This window comes from Rhinatrema bivittatum, chromosome 19 (assembly GCF_901001135.1).
Source record: "Rhinatrema bivittatum chromosome 19, aRhiBiv1.1, whole genome shotgun sequence".
NCBI lineage: Eukaryota > Metazoa > Chordata > Amphibia > Gymnophiona > Rhinatrematidae > Rhinatrema > Rhinatrema bivittatum.
In genome coordinates, this window is record NC_042633.1 from 28611953 (window position 1) to 28629233 (window position 17281).

Genomic DNA, 17281 nt, shown 5'->3' on the forward strand with positions numbered 1-17281 from the left:
TCACGGGAACAACGGCTACTACCTGGTGATAATACCCTTATTCAATAAACATCCACACGGTTAATGCAACTCCAACATTGCTCTAAGCTTCAGCAGCAATGAGGAAATGTGGAAAAAAGTATTTGCATTCATAAAAAACCAGGGAGTAGCTTGCTTGTTACAGCAGTTACTACCCCAAACAAAATAAGCCTGCTACTTCACTTTCAATGCATATCCAGCATAGCTCTCTGCTTCAACGGCAGGGGAATGAAGAAATGTGGATCTATAATCAGGCAACAACCCAACAAGGACTGAATTTCATAGTGTGGCTAAACAGATAAGCATGGGTGTAGCTTGCTTATTGTAGTGGTTAATACCCCTAACTAATTAAGCTATTTCACTTAGATGCAGTTCCAACACTGCTCTCTACATTAATGGTGGGGGTGGAAGGGAAATAGAATAAAAAAGGTTACTAAGGGCCAAGAGTAACAGAAGTATGAGAGGGAAAAAAAAGTGCAAAAGCTTGCTGGGCAGACTGGATGGACCGTTTGGTCTGCTGCCGTCATTTCTATGTTTAGCCTAGAACCTGTTACGAGGCAGGCTGCAGATTTTTGGATAAGTTGGAGAGGGCAGAGAGTTGAGCCTGGAATACCATTACATAGAGACGGAAAAGTCTTGACCTTATTTAACTTTTCGGGGGTTTCTATCCCTGTTGTGGACATAAGGGCTCTACCTTTATTCCCCTGCTCACATAGAGGGGGGAGTTAGGTTAGCTTTTGAATTTGTCTACATCTTGGCTTGGGTACATGTCAATACTGAGGACTGCAGGTGGCATTCTAACTTATGTAGCAGATTCAGAGAAGTTTTTGTTCTCTTCTTCCATCTGCTGGTAGGGAGGCAAAACCCACTTGTCTGAACTGAGCTGTGGTACTAGAGAAAGGGAAATTAGCAGCTAAGAACCAGGGTAGCCTATTTATTGCAATGTGTGAGAGACTATCTAAAGGCCCTTGCATAAATAGCTAGCTTACTACGACTACAGGCCCTCCTCGTAACTGGAAGCTAGTAGGGTAGTGGTTAGGGGCTCCTTTTACATGCAGAGTGAGACGTACGACCCGAACAGTACGCTCTTGTGAAGATTTGATGTCCTTCGGAGTGAGGATGACACACAAAGATGAGATTTGTACACTATTCTCTCAACCTAGCTTGATGGGTAACACTGTACAGAGCCAGTACATAACAAGAACAAATGTTGGCTGGCTGAAGACCTCACTGCCAGCACTGTAGTCTAGTTGAGATTGGGGGAAACTCCTCTCCCTCCTTGCTGCTCATTCACATAAGGGAGCTTCCCCCCACTTTTCAGCCACCCTGACCAGCTCACTTTAAGTCCCTGCCATAAAAACTGTTCACATGTGCCCCTGCAAGAATCCATTCCATTAGTGTGCAGGGACTAATCATTAGCACTGGCCCTGACCAGGAGCACTAATTCCAGCCCTTATTAAATATAGGGGGTGGGAGTGCTGAGCAGGAACAAATACTGTCTTTAAGAAAAGCTTCCACTCGTCTGCTGTAGGGTTATGGAGGTGGTGTTTTAAACTAAAGCTTCTGCTATTTGTGAAAGAATGTGGTGCTTTGTTTGACTGCAAGCAGAAATGTTAAGGCTCCTCTCCTATCGGCTGGAGCTGCACTATCTTTCCTTTCTAGGGAGGGAGGAGCGATCTGACCCCATTCCTGAACGAGACCAAGTAGAAGTCTGCTGCCTATACATCTTTCTGAATAGAAACACTCATTTTGTACTGCTTTCCTATGTTAAGCCACTGTATTTATACAAAAAAACACAAACAACTTTTACTGTTTTGTAATTATGGAATTTTATTTAGGCTGAGGCTCATACAATTTTATAGTAGCCTCAAGAAGTGAACTGGATGAGTTTAAATCACATGTGCTCTAATAGGCCATATTACATGAGTGAAAACCACAGCAACCCATGATCAATTCCTAACTAAGAAAGAGAAGCAGCTTCTTCTCAGACACCAAGGCAGCTTTGGGTCCTTGTTTCTTCTTTCTTCCTCAAATCTATTCAAGCAGAAACAGATGGAGTTAATATTCAGAATCCTGCACTGCTGTGAAAAGTTCTGCTTTTGTCCCAATTCTCCCTCCCCCTTTCTTTCATGGGGTGATGTATTCATGCAGGAGTCAGGGACTATTACTAGAAAGAGGCTGTGTACCAGCAATCATTTTAGTGGATGAAGACTCGGGCAGAAACTTTAAAGGGGATTCTATGCCATAATAAAATCACCTCCTTTCCATCAAGAGCTGTGTTCAGAGAGGAGGAGTCATGGCCTACATTGGGGCAGAGCTTGGTAGGAGACCATCAACACAGCCCCCTACCCTGGTTGCTCTCAAGGAAGTCAGGACTGAATTGGGAAGGGCCCTCTAAAGCAGAGGTTTCCAAACCTGGCCTGGGGCCGCTGCAGCCAGTCAGGTTTTTAGGCTATTCACAATGAATATACATGAGAGAGAAGTTGCAGCTGCCTTTTCAGTGTGGATAGCCTGAAAACCTGACTAGCTGGGGGTCCTCCAGGTATAGGAACCACTACTCTAAAGCATGAAGGCCCACAGATTAGATATGGGGTGGTCAAGTACCACCAACAGGCCAGGTTTTCAGGATCTCCACCCTGAATATGCATAAGGGCTCCAAATCTTTCATGCATATTCATTGTAGAGATCCTGAAACCCTGGCCTACTTGTGGCACGTGAGGTCTGCAGTTGGCCACCCCTGCAACTGGGAAAGAGTGGGTTCTTGAGACTGACAATTCTGTCAAACAGGGCTAGTGGCCAAGCTACTCTGACTACATTGAGAGCTTGTACAAGAACTTTGCCATGTACACCATGTCCTTTTTGGGAGAGTTTCTGGGAGTGCAAGGACTCATCTTCTGTGGAGATTAAAACAAAAGTCTCTAAATAATCAAAGTTCTCAACTTCCAGTTGAGGCAATGTCATGTCCAGAAGAAAAAGGATTCATCATTTCAATGGCTCAAACAGAGCCCCCCTACGATAATGAACTCCTTTTCAAAACCATGAAAACAGCTCTCCAAAAAGGAAAAGGCTTAATCTCTCAACAGGATATAGGATCCCTCCTAACCCTACAACCATGGAGGAATTTGGTTGAGATGTAGGACTCATCTCCTGAGAGACTAAATAGAATTGTCCCCTCCTTCGCCCAAACAGGTTCTCTGTTCCACACCAGGAAATTTTGTCATGACCTTGCAACAATTTCTGGTCATCCCCCCCCCCCCCCCCAAGTCACACTTCTTAGCCACACGCTCACAGTTGATGGAATGTCTCAATCTTAATGGTTTTCCCCACACTATTTTGTAACGGGGGGATGGGCTATAGTCACCTTGTTGCTGCGTCTGATATACTCCCCAGCTCAGGTTAAAGGTGTTGACTGAAAGCTGTGTCTCTATCTGAACTCGAAACTGGCAAAGGTGAGAAAGAAGTCAATGTTAGAGGAAACAGATAGGGGAGTTTCACTGTAGGGCTAGGTATTGCAGCACTATGCATCATTCTGCTATGTACTGAAGAACACTCCATCATCGTACTCTCTCTTCCATCATATATTACAGTGCTATCTATTGCAACACAAGGCATCATTGTACTATTTACCGTATTTAAGAAAATGACCTGCCCCTCCAGAAAACGTTTAGGGCATGGTCTAATAAACAGACACATAAATCAAGTAGAACAAACTAAAACAATAGAATCATACAGGTTGCCAACAGTACATCCATGCCGCTAAGATCAACATTTCATTATATATTTGCTGCGAGTTATCATAAACAAGAAAAGTGACTTAAATCAGAATCTAACTCGCTGAAGCAAAAGCCTCATTAAATAAAAAGGTTTTAAGTTTATGCATCATAGCAATCTGTAGCATTATAGTACTATGCAAGATGGCACACCAGAGATTATCTGAGATTGATGGCACTACAACAGGAAGCAAATTGGGCAGACCTGAAGGGCCCTATAGTTCTAGTCTCTGTTGCTATAGCACTATAGATTGCAGCCCTGTGCACTTCCTGGTAACATTTCATGACCAAGTTTTTGTCTTGCCCCCTTCACAGTTCCCACAGACAGGCCCAGATTTAGGCACCTGCCTAGCTCACCAACTGTTGAAGGCATCAGCTACCTGTTTTTGGGCCAGGTGCCATGTCAAAGGAGCACTGCTTTCCCGTGCTGTCTCTGGGCATCCACTTCTTAAATCTGGCTCTGCCCACAGAATACCTTTCCAGAGGAACGGGGCCTTGTCCATAAGGCACTGGCTTACCTTCCTCAGAATCAGCTCCCGGGTCTCAGGAGTCTCCAACGCATTTCCCTCGGCAGAGGTGAAAACCAGCCGCAGGGCCTGCCTTTGCACTGTCAATAGAGCACAAAGTCATTCTCCTCTGTCTGCACTCAGTTTATAGGCCTCAATCTTTTTTTGTAACCTCCCATGACTTGAAGCAGTCACATTCCAGCATGGAGCTGCTGCTTTCATGTATCTATTTGTCTTAAGAAAACCTACAGATCAGTTTCAGGGCTCTCGCTTCTAGGGCTCCTTTTCTTATGTCCCAACCTGTTCTATTTTATCTGCTTTCCCCCCCAGTCTTTCAAGTGTGAAATTGCTGCTGGCTGTGTCTTTTGTAAAACGGTGCTGCTTTTGATACTGAATCAAAATTCTGTTGCAGGAGTTTTCATATGAAGCTCTCCATTGCTAGAGCTCTTGAGGTAGCTTGAAACAAACAAAAAAAATCTGGCTAATTACTGGCCCCACCCACCCTACATCCGACAAACCGAAGAAACAGTGGGTGCTCTGGGCAGGTTCCACCCAGACCAGAAAAGTTGTGGCCCTCATTGGTCGCTGTATGAATCCCATTCCCCCCCTTGCTGTTGAAGCAGAGCGCAATGATGGAGTTGCATCAACCGTATGAGCAGGGCTGGCACGTCCATTAGGCGGTCGCCTATGGTGCCGACCCATAGGGGGTGCCACGAGTAAAGCCACTCGTGGCAAAGAGGAGTAGAGATCTGTCTGGCCACGAGCAGCGTGCGCTGCTTGCGGGCCTGAGAAGCATACAGTGGGCGGTGTGAATGAGGTAGGAGTCTGGCACGAGACTGGCGGGGGCAGCACAAGGCAGAAGTCACCTAGGGCACCTACCAGCCTTGCACTGGCCCTGCATATGAAGGGTTATTGGTTAAGGGTAGTGACTGCCACTCAGCAAGTTACCCCCATGCACTCTTCTCTTCATTCCCATCCTCTCGCCTTTAGGGATCCAGTGTTAATCCCATGCCCCTTTGAAATCTTTCACTGTTTTCATCTTCACCACCTCCTCCGGAAGGGCATTCCAGGCATCCACCACCCTCTGTGAAGAAATATTTCCTGACGTTGGTCCTGAGTCGCCCTCCCTGGAGTTTCATTTTGTGACCCCTAGTTCTGATTTCTTTCCAGCGGAAGGGATTTCTTTGCCTTTGAGAATTGGTACCCCTGACTTTGTGAGGAAACAGTTTTGAAAGTTGCCCCATACTTTTAAATATTGTTTCAGAAATCGTTACAGAGTCTGATGAATGTGTCAGCTGTGTAGTATATCAAGCAGAGAGAGAGAGAAGGGTGACATGACTTGGGTTGCCCAAGGTCACAAGGTGCAGCAGCGGGATTTGAACCCTGGCTTCCCCGGCTCACAGCCCACGGCCTAGGAAGGTGGTTATTGTGTTGCTCATGCACAAGAAGCAGAAAGACTCACCAGGTAAGTGAAGGGTGAAGACCTGGACTTCACACAGGCTCAGGTACTCGGACCACCCATGAATGATCACAGCCACGTAGCGCCCTTCTGTCCCACCGCAGGGGAAGAACCTGGTTTCTCCGGCACCCAGTGAGGTGATAAGGTCACACCTGCCGGGGAAGAGGGAGGAGGAGGGAAATAACCATCTTTTTCTAGACGTTAAGGGGGGGGGGCCTCAGCTATCGCCATTTGTAAAAGACATTGCCCTGCCACTCATGACGGTCTCTAAATATATCACTTCCCCTCCCCCTTAGAGACATCAGTACAAATCAGAACCCTCTGAAATTCACAGCCCTTCCTTGTTCATAGACTTCTAAGCATCACAAGCCGCCCTCGTAACTTCTTTAACAGTCACATTTACACGGACTCCTATGCTCATTGCCACCAGTGTTGAGTGTTCTCCTTGACCTCAGGCCCCCTTGCCAACGTTGCACCTCACCTGCTGCGAATGCTGAACCAGGTGTCCCAGATTTGGATTTCTGCCCCGTTTATCCGTTCGCTCACATCGGCTCCCCTGTTGGTGATGGCCACGAAGGACACGGGGTACGTGTCCAGCAGGTCCACTGCCCACCAAGGCTGGTAGCTGTAGCTGGTGGAAGAGCAGTGTCCCTGGAGATAGTTGGATTCAAGGTTCCCATCGATTGCTTTGCTGGCCACGCCAATGCTGTCCAATGTGCTGGCCTGACTGGCTATGCCATGAAGAGCCACGTTGAACCCTGTGGAAACAGTCCATGATAGATGTCTCTGGTTAAAAAAACGAACCAACCCTGAATCTACTCTGGAACAGGATGACGGGTTCTACCTTACTTAAGAATGGATGACTATGGTGTGACAATAACTGGACTGTGGGGCTGGCCTGTTGGCTGAATGGAAGTCAGGTGCACTGCCATGTGGAGGACCTGGTTATAACCACCTCCTTTTAGCTCCCAGCTCATTTGTATCTGGGATCTAATGCCATGAGCCTTCATTCACCAAGCGCCAGGAATTTTCCATCGATAAGCAGGGGCTGAATTAGACATTACATGTGGGTGACGTCATCCAGCGGCACCAAACTGACTTGCTTCTCCAAGCTAGTAGAGCTTTGAATTCTACGGAGCATGTGCGGGAGTTGCCTCGTGAGTCTCCTTTGATATTTCTTTGGTCTGAGCACAGCATGGACATGAACTATCTCCTATATTTTTTCTGAAAAAATCCTTAACTTCTCAATTCAATATTTTTACTTCAGTTTTCTTGTTAGTATGTTGCCTTGCTGCCTCTACAGCCCCACAACATAGCAATGACAGCAGCTAAAGACCAAATGGTCCATCTAATCTGCCCAGCAATTTGCTTATGATAGTAACTGCTGCTCCATGCATGTTACCCCCATGCCTTCTGTTAAGGGTAGTAACTGCCATTCTGCAGGTCACCCCATGCCTTCCGTTAAGGGTAGTAACTGCCGCTCCATGCAGATTACCCCCATGCAGAAATGTTATACCATCCCTTTCTTTATGCCTTTAAGGATTTGCAATGTTTGTCCCATGCCCTTTTAGATTCATTAACTGTTCTAGTCTTCCTCTTCTGGGAGGTATTCACCACCCTCTACGTGAAAAAATTTCCTGATACTGGCTCTGAGTCGCCCTCCCTGGAGTTTCACATCATGACTATTGTTTCCTTTCCAGCAGAACAGGTTTGAAGTTTGTGCATTGTTGCTACCTGTCGGGTATCTGAAGGTCTGTATCATATTTCCCCTGTGCTTCTTCTGCAGGCTCTACATATTTAGGTCCTTTAGCCTCTCCTCGTAGGTCTTCTGAAACAGACCCTCCCACCATTTTGATTGCCTTCCTCTGGACTGTTTTCCATCCTGTCTCTAACCTTTTTGAGATACGGTCTCCAGAACTGAACACAGTTCTCCAGGTGAGGCCTCAAGGACCTGTACAAGGGTATCAGCACTTTCCTATTTCCTATGCAGCCCAGCATCTTTCTAGCTTCAGCTAGAACAGTGTCACATTGCTTCAAGGCCTTCAGATAGCCAGACACAATCTCAAGGTCCCTATCCTGCTCTGTGTTACTGGTCTTAGTGCCTACCTTATTTATTTATTTAATTTCTTTTCCTATACCGATGCTCAAGACTAGGTCTTATCGTACCGGTTTACAATGTAACTGAGGGGAAACCAATTATCAAGGTAGAAAGTAAAGTTACATTAACCTTGCTGCATTGTTTCAATACCTTCAGAAAGTTTCAATACCTTCAGAAAGTTTCAATACCTTCAGAAATACCTTCAGAAATAACCTTGCTGCATTGTTTCAATACCTTCAGAAAGTCATACACTATCACCCCATCCTCCCAATCTGTGCACATCAGTCTTTCATCCCCCGTCACATACAGCTCTTTTGGATTTCCGCACTCCAGGTGCATGGCTCTCAGCTCTGTACTTCTTGGCATTGAATCACTGCTGCCAAATCTTCCAGTTTTCTTAAATAGCTTTTCATTCTCTCCACTGTTGCAGATCTTAATATCATCCACAAAAAGGCAAACGTTTCCTTCTAACTCCTCCGCAATATCACTCACGAAGATAGTGAACAGAGCTGGTCCCAACACCGATCCTTGCGGCCCTCCGCTTAGCACCATTCTCTCAGAGCAGTTTCTATTTACCATTACACATTGTTTCCTGTTAGTACATAGGAACATAAGAAATTGCCATGCTGGGTCAGACCAAGGGTCCATCAAGCCCAGCATCCTGTTTCCAACAGAGGCCAAACCAGGCCACAAGAACCTGGCAATTACCCAAAAACACTAAGAAGATCCCATGCTACTGATGCAATTAATAGCAGTGGCTATTCCCTAAGTAAACTTGATTAATAGCCGTTAATGGACTTCTCCTCTAAGAGCTTATCCAAACCTTTTTTGAACCTAGCTACACTAACCACATCCTCTGGCAACAAATTCCAGAGCTTTATTGTGCGTTGAGTGAAAAAGAACTTTCTCCGATTGGTCTTAAAATGTGTTACTTGCTAACTTCATGGAATGCCCCCTAGTCCTTATATTATTCAAAAGTGTAAATAACAGATTCACATCTACTCGTTCAAGACCTCTCATGATCTTAAAGACCTCTATCATATCCCCCCTCAGCCGTCTCTTCTCCAAGCTGAACAGCCCTAACCTCTAGTCTTTCCTCATAGGGGAGCTGTTCCATTCCCCTTATCATTTTGGTTGCCCTTCTCTATACCTTCTCCATCGCAATTATATCTTTTTTGAGATACGACGACCAGAATTGTACACAGTATTCCAGGTGTGGTCTCACCATGGAGCGATTAGAGGCATTATGACATTTTCCTTTTTATTAACCATTCCCTTCCTAATAATTCCTAACATTCTGCTTGCTTTTTTGACTGCTGCAGCACACTGAGCCAACGATTTTAAAGTATTATCCACCATGACACCTAGATCTTTCCTGGGTGGTAGTTCCTAATATGAAACCTAACATTGTGTAACTACAGCAAGGGTTATTTTTCCCACTCCACCTCCTTGGTACCCACTCCCAAGCTTCTCATTTTGTTCATGAGCCGCCTATCAAAAGCTTTGCTGAAATCTAAGTAAATCATATCGAGCACTCTTCTTTATTCCAGTTCTGTCACCCAATCAATAAAGTCAATTGGATTTGTCTGGCAAGACCTTCCCCTGGCGAATCCATGCTGCTTCAGATCAGCAACCCACCAGCCTGTAAAAAAAATTCACTATCCTTTCCTTCAGCAGAGTCTCCATTACTTTTCCCACCACCGAGGTGAGGCTAACCGGCCTGTAGTTTCCTGCCTCATCTCTGCTCCTACTCTTGTGAAGCGGGACCACCACCGCTCTTCTCCAGTCACTTGGCACCACTCCTGTTTCCAGGGATCTATTGAACAGGTAATGCAGCAACCCCTTCAGCACATCTCTGTGCTCCCTCAGTATCCTGGGATGAACCTCAGGATACCTTTCATGTTTCCTAACGCTTCCTATACATTCTGTTCTGTAAACAGGGTTGCATCTACTTCACTCTCATCCACAGTCTTGTCAATAAGCACTGGTCCTGCTCCAGGGTCTTCTTTAGTGAACATTGGAGTGTTTAATACTTCCACCATTTCTTCCCCTCTTCACACAATTTCATGGTACCATTTTGGGCCTCTTCTTTCTCTGATATAATCTGAAAAATGTTTGTCACCTCTCTTTACCTCTTTGGCCATCCTTTTTTCCAACCTGACCTTTTTGCTTTCCTGCTTTCTTTCTTAGTCTCCCTCAATTTCACCAGATAGTCTTCCCTCTGTTCCTCTTTTTGGGATCCTTTAGACATCTTGAATGCTGTGCTATTTGCAGCTATTTTTTCAGCCACCTCCTTTGAGAAAGGAAGCACTTTTCAGTGCTACCAAAAAAAAGAGCATAATGAAGAAGCGTGGTCTTCTCTTCCATGTCCAGTCGGAAGAAGAAAGCAACTACGGTGAGTGGTTTCGAAAGTTGTATCTGTGGGAAGATTATTTCCCTCAACAACGGCCACAAATTGTGCTATTGATGCCTCGGCCCAGAGCACAACCAGAAGAACTGTTCTGCCTGTGGATAGATGTTCCAGGGCGTTTCACATCAAGGAACTGAATGAATCTCCCCAGTGTCGCAGTAGGTCCTCATCCTACAGTCCAAACTCATCTGCCTCACAAAAAAAAAAAAAAAAAAAAAAAAAAAAAAGGAGTTGAGCAGGAGCTCCTCAAAACTCACCTGTCTGCTCAGGCCAAAGCTGCAGGGTCGAGTTCCATTAGTCTCCCTGCATCAAAGATAAAGTGGCATCAATCACTGGAGCCATCCCAGTCTGCATCGAAAAAGCATGAACATTGTTAGCATGGTGCACCAGCAAATTCGACGTGGCCTTCATTGGCGTCTGTGCCAATTGCATTAAAAGATGTACAGTGCATCAACTCGCCCGATGCAACTTCAACTTCCACTGATGCTATTGACACATGGTGCAAAGTGCTTGCATCAGGATGCACTGAAGCACTCAATGCATGGAACTCCACTGCATTCAACTCGCAATGTACCGATGCACTCAATGATTTGGTACACACAATGCTCTGATGCACTGGAAGCCTGCAGTCTCCATACATGACCCTACGATACATGATTTAAGGACCCATGGTGCAGCTCCGATGTAACCAACACATTATCGTCGACCTGTACTGGATTCCTCAATGTGTGTCTCTACCTGTTGAAGCATACCAAACCATGCAAAGTATCCAAACACTCTGCATCCACCTTTAACTTCTATTTATCAAGCTGCTTTACTAACAGCTCTATTCAGCCCATCCTAGATCTGCAGAAGAGGTCAGGTTACCCCTTCTGCTGCCCATAACCAGGGTGCTCATGCCACCTAGACTAGTAGCAGAAAGACTTTGCCTGGAGATTACAGAACCAGTGACCTCTATAGTACCACTCACTTCTAACAGGCCACTTGTCCTCATGTAGAAAACTATCCTGGTCTCAAGAGGATGTCTCACCAGCCATGCCAGCCAGAAGACACATCTGTCACTTGACCACATTGTGAGGAGAAGAAACATTCCAGCCTCTCCTTTCTCTCATTGCTATGGCAATACCTCAAACCAGAGTCTTGATATCACCTGATGGGGTAAACTCATCAGAATCCTTGCTCAGGGGTTCTTAGTTGTCCATTGCAATGGATTCTAGCAGATCAGCGGTGTTAGACCAGACTGCTCCTCTTCCCGATTCACCCTCTTCATCACTGGAATTCTGGGTAAGCAACTCATTACCTTTAGGCTCAGATGGAAACCCTACTGGCATACCCTCTGACCCTCCACTCCTGGATATGGAAGAGGGCATCTGCCATCTACTCCAATCAGTATGTGCATCTTTTTATACCATTTCTCAAACCTCATCCACTTCTACTGGAACTAGATGTATGGCATGGCTTCAGGCAAGTAGCAGTCATGAGAACGTCCATGAAACATGAGCCTTTGTGCCCAACTGAGGAAGAAAGCATTTGAGCTGGTCTGTGATCACTTGGCAGACGATTTCGTTTTTTGCCCTGCTGTGCACCATCAACAAGAAAAATGTGCACAGCTGCACCACCCGGATTGCAGCTGTCAGGACTCAAGAGCCAGCCAAGGAGCCCCCAGTGCTTCCAAACTGCTTTGCATCGAAGGTGTGCAAAAATAACCAGCCGCACCAGGTGCTGCTTTCCATGCTGGCTTTGATTAATTTTGTATCTTATGTTTTGTTTGTTTTTAAAGTCATCGGACAAGCTTTGTGTCTACATCACTGACTGGACCTGGAGCTGGGACCTTCTCAGAAGCTCTGCTTTCTTCCTGGCGCTTAGGGCTTAATCAAAGTATCAAAAGCTTGGGTGTTTTGCTCCGTCCGCATCTTAGACTTCAAGCACACATTAAGGCAGGAGTCCGAGCCGGCTTCTACAAGCTGAGAGTTCTTTCTGGTTTAAAACTGTTACATGCCTCTGAGTTCCACACTGTTGTACAGCCTCTGTTTTTCCCCTTGTTGACTATTGCGCTGGACTTTTAGGTAGCCCTGATTCTTCTATTCAGCCAATTAGATTGCTTTTGAATGCAGCCGCATGCCTTATCTCTGGTCATAAGCGTTCTGAACATGTCACACCGCTCCTTGTACAGTTCGACTGGCTACCTCTGCGACAATGCATCGAATACAAAAATCGAGCTATTTTCAAACTCCATTTGCCATCCTGGTCATGGTGCAGTGCTTTGTTGAAACTGTGTTGACCCTCACGTCCGTCAAGGTCATCTCAACGCGGCCTCCTCGATGTTCCGTCTTTAAGTGCTCGCCTGTCCCTCAAAGGGAAGCTGCAGGTCCAGTTTTGGCATTCCTTCCCTATGGAACTCAGATTGGTTTTAAGCAATCGCACATTCAGAAGCTTGCTAAAAACCTTCCTGTTTAAAAAAAAAAAAAAAGCTTACTTCTGATTGGAGTTAGTTTTGAGCTTCCTTGTCACAGGTTCCTGCAGCACGCTATTTTTATTTTGTTATCATCTAGTGTGTTTTGATTTTATAAATGTTTTTTTTCTGTACGTCGCCTAGGCTTTTCCTGTGTTGCGTGACTAATACATTTTTAATAATGTAAATAGGAGGGGGTCCCAGGCCTTCGAGCAGGAGTGGAGCTGCCGAGCCAGCCGCCAACGGGGGGGGGAACTCGATCAAGATGTTTTCTACCCACCTGGGTCTGAGGTCAGAAAGAGGGGGCGCACTGTAGCCAGGGTATGAGGAGTGCCGTTTGGATGTGGAGAAGGAATCTCTGTGGACTGGAGCCAGCAGAAGCAGAATAGCGACAGGTGGGTCTAAGGCCGGACAGAGTGAAAGCAGAGGGGTCACGGAGCATCGAAGCCAGCAGGGTTGAGAGAGTGGAAAGACTCACCAGGTAAGGGCAGGGTGAAGACTTGGACTTCACACAGGGTCAGGTACTCAGTGCGTCCTGGAATGATCACAGCCACGAATCGCCCTTTTATCCCACCACAGGGAAAGAACCTGGTCTCCCCAGCAGCCATGGTGGTGATATGGGCACACCTGGAGGACAAGAGGGAAGGAAGTGGATGAGGGAGAGCAACAGAGAAGGGAAATAATGGTAGAAAGTACTACTGGGCCAGAACAAAGGTCCATCAAGGTCAGTATCCTTTTTCCAATAATGGCCATGCCAGGTCACAAGAACCTGGCAGGATCTAAGGGGTAGAACGATTCCAAGCTGCTTATCCCAAGACTAATCTGTGGATTTCTGTAAATCCACCTTAATGATTAAAGGACTTTTCCTCCAGGATCTTACCCAAACTATTTCTAAATGCAGCTACACTAGCAGCTTTCACTATATCCTCTGGCAATGAATTCAAGAACTTAATTATGCGTTGAGAAAAAAAAGATTTCTCTTATTAGTTTTAAATGTATCACCCACTAACTTCATTGTGTGTCCCCTGGCATTTGTACTTTTCGAAAGAGTAAACAACTGATTAACATTTACTCGTTCCATTCCACTCATGATTTTATAGACCTCTATCCTATCTCCCCTCAGCCGTCTCTTCTCCAAGCTGCAGAGTCCTAGCCTCTTTAGCCTTTCCTCATAGGGGAATCGTTCCATCCCCTTTATCATTTTGCTTGCCCTTCTTTGTCCCTTTTCTAATTCTGCTGTATCGTTTTTGAGAGGCAGTGACCACAATTACAGAATTGCAAGTAATTGGCCATTATCCTCCTTGGCATGACCATCTCTGAAAAAGTTGCTGCTCCTCCCTCATTTATAGTCTTGTACAAATCAGAACCCACAGCCACAGACTACTGTGAAAGCCCCAACCCCTTCCTAAAACTTCCAGTCCTTCCAGTCACAGAATTCTCTCAACTCCCTGGTAAAAGACCTGTAACAGTCACAGGTGCATTGACTCGTATGCCATAACCAACTCGCCATCGGTGCTAAGTGTTCTCATTGACTTCAGGCCCCCCTGCATCTCACCTGCTCCGAAGGCTAAACCAGGCGCCCCAAACTTCGATTTCTGCCCCGTTTATCCTTTCGCTCACATCGTCTCCCCTGTTGGTGATGGCCACGAAGGACACGGGGTACATGTCCAGTAGGTCCACTGCCCACCAAGGCTCATAGTTGCTGTCAGTGTGCGAGCACTGTCCCAGTAAATAGTTGGATTCAAGGCTCCCATCAATCGCTTTGCTGGCCACACCAGCAGCCTCAAACGTGCTGGACTGGTTGGCTTTGCCACCAAGAGCCAAGTTGGTGCCTGTGGAGACATTCCATAGGATGAGCCTCCCGTTAAAAGAATCAGACTTTTTTGTTAACTATTTTGAGATAGAGTACTTGCTCCCCCAATTGAAGCCTCATTTATTATATCTAGTTTAATGAGGTATGGAAAGTACAACTTATGGTTCCTCGCTTTGTATAATTATACCTCTGGTTATGAGTCGGCTTTGGAACAGGGTAGCTGGTGCTAATTTGGTGAGGAATGGCTGGGTGTGGTCTGACAATACTGAGAATGGTGGTCACCCGTGCCAGTGGAAGGGACAGACAAGATGGGCACTAGGCTGGGAGGCACCAGCATGCCATGCCCTAGCCAATCAGGGGTAGGGGGTCTGATGATGCTGACGGCCAACTGGCTGGCCCCTTAATGATGAGGTGGCGCATAGAAGCTGAGGTGCCTCTTCCCCTCCGCCTGCATCATGGGAGGGTGACCACCCCCTTGCACCTGTTTGGCCCTGTGATCACTCAGCACCATAAGGGAATGGCTGACCATGGTGTCAAAATACCATGGGGCCAAACCTGGGGTTGTCTTCTGCTGCCCGGTCAGCCTGGACTGGGGGTGATGCAGAGGTATAGCATTCACAGCCCCTAGGAGGGGGAAGAGAAAGTCCCAGTTAAGGTGGAGCAGTGACACCTAGGGGGCAGATGTAGACACCATGATTGCATTAGGAGCCATGGCCCATGCCTCCCTCCCAGTGCTATAGAAAGAAAAAAAAAAAACAAACTCTTAATGGTGAGAAAAAAAGTAATGCAATGAAAATATGAATGATTTCTCCCTTAATGGACTATGGAAAACAATTAAGCTTATTATTTCAGCAACCATCATCTAGCACAGGGTCCCAGATATTAACCTGGTACCCCTTAAGAGCTGAAAAGCTTCTTTGTGTGGTGGGTATAATCAGCGGTTGCTTTTTAAATTATATGGACATAGTCTCAAATAAACTGGTAAAGAACTGAATTCAATGTTGGTAGCAATGAAACTTCTCTGCAATGATTGCCGCTGGTTTGCAGGTCCCTTTCAGGTCTTCCTTATGCTTGCTTGTTAAATCACCTGTATTGATGCCATGTTGAAAGGTCCCTTTCAGGTCTTCCTTTTCATATTGGGTAATAAATCGCCTGTGTTCATACAGTATATGAAGGTCCCTTTCAGATACTCCTCCTTATGCACGCTGTAGAATCGCCCGACGCTGTGGTGTTTCAGAGTAATCTCCTTCTTCAGGGGTCCAGCCAGCATGGTTTGTGAGAAGGAATTCATGAGTGTGCCATATCGATGGTTTTGCAGCATTACCACCCTCGGCTTATCCCGGGTTTGCATGTGTGATCACCCCCGTCAGACGCTGTCAAAGCTTCTGCAATGACAGAAAGCAAACCTACAACGGCGCTGATCACACACGCAAACCCAGGATAAGCCGCGGGTGGCATCAATACGGGTGATTTAACTAGCAAGCATAAGGAAGACCTGAAAGGGACCTGCAACCCTGGGCATTCATTGCAGAGAAGTTTCCTTGCTACCAACATTGAGTTAAGGTCTTTACCAGTTTGAGACTTTATGTCCATATAATTTAAAAAGCAACCGATGATTATACCCACAGCACAAAGAAGCTTTTCAGCTCTTAAGTGGTACCAGGTTAATATCTGGGACCCTGTGCTAGATTATGGTTGCTGAAATAAGCTTAATTGTTTTCAATAGTCCATTAAGGGAGAAATCAATTCATATTTTCCCCTCCCACTGCTGTCACAGTGGGAGGGATGGGGATATGAAATAAAATCCCAGGGTGGTTGCAAATATAGGCTCTGAGCTTTAATCCCCCCAAGGAGCAGAAGGAAACTACTAGGTGAAAAAAAAAATATAAATTATATCTAGGGCCAGGGCACCGACCATGGCTGGAAATAGCTAACTGCTCCCCTCAGTGCACGCTCTACACAGATTTGTCCTCACCTTCCACCATGGGAGCAGCATCCGATTCTGGCAGGCCTAGAAAACAAAGAACCCAATTACGAGCTCGGCAAAAGGCCGGGAGGGAGCCCTGCTGCCCAGCCTGTCTCCTCTGCACCGCGCGCACACCTGCGAGAGCCATCACGCACAGCCATTCCAATCCCTCACTCTTCTCTCCCCCATCAAAGCCCACCTAGCCTCCCGCCCCCCGCTCTGCCCAGCCAGCTCTCAGCACACCAGGCCCTACCTCTCCACAGCACCAGCAGCAGGAGTGCGGCGCAGCCACTGCTGGGAAACGGCTTCAGTCGGTAAAATGCTCTCTCCGGAAAGACCTGTGTAAAAAAAAAAACCACCATATAAATAAATGGAGGTCTTGGGAACGGCAGCCTCTCCCTCCATGTGTTTCATGTACTTTGTGACTGCAGAGAAAGATCCGGCTGCGGTCTGCCCCATGCCAAGGGGCCCGCAGAACACAGCCCACACTTTCTGCTTCGCTGCCGCAAAGGTCCGTAGCATTGCTTTCGTCAGCGCTGGCAGGACCCCGCGAGCCGTTCTGACAGCCTAGCAGCTTCTGGCCTGCCCGTCCTCTGTTGAAGCACACACCTCTTCCATTTCGGAGCTGGAGGCCCTCTCCTCTTCCAGGATCCTGGGGGTGCTTGGTCTCCGGAAAGATGTGACCTGTCCCCTGTACAGCTGTCTGCGCTGAGAGATCCCTGGCGGAGTTACCGCTTTGCATGGGCTGAATGTCACCAACTTTGGATAAATAAACATAGTTTGCTTAGA

The 17281-nt window shown here is 46.5% G+C and overlaps 1 protein-coding gene across 1 annotated transcript; it reads right to left on the bottom strand.

Moving 5' to 3' along the window:
* Positions 1–1846: 1846 nt before the first annotated feature.
* LOC115080311 lies at positions 1847–17269 on the bottom strand. Its single transcript, XM_029584462.1, has 10 exons — positions 17102–17269; positions 16746–16830; positions 16502–16537; positions 14269–14545; positions 13192–13340; positions 6235–6511; positions 5757–5905; positions 4307–4395; positions 3380–3458; positions 1847–2052 (listed from the first exon to the last, which is right to left on the bottom strand). The coding sequence occupies exons 1-10, from the start codon at positions 17267–17269 to the stop codon at positions 2003–2005; spliced, it is 1359 nt and encodes a 452-aa protein (XP_029440322.1). The 3' UTR covers positions 1847–2002.
* Positions 17270–17281: the final 12 nt, after the last annotated feature.

Bases quoted from the DNA above. Each gene is read 5' to 3' on its own strand.
- LOC115080311 (XM_029584462.1), bottom strand. From the start codon at position 17,269: ATGTTTATTTATCCAAAGTTGGTGACATTCAGCCCATGCAAAGCGGTA. The intron at 13,341-14,268 runs GTGAGATGCAGG...CTTGTCCTCCAG, and splicing joins TGGTTTAGCCTTCGGAGCAG to GTGTGCCCATATCACCACCA. The intron at 3,459-4,306 runs GTAAGCCAGTGC...CACCTTTGCCAG, and splicing joins GGGAGCTGATTCTGAGGAAG to TTTCGAGTTCAGATAGAGAC.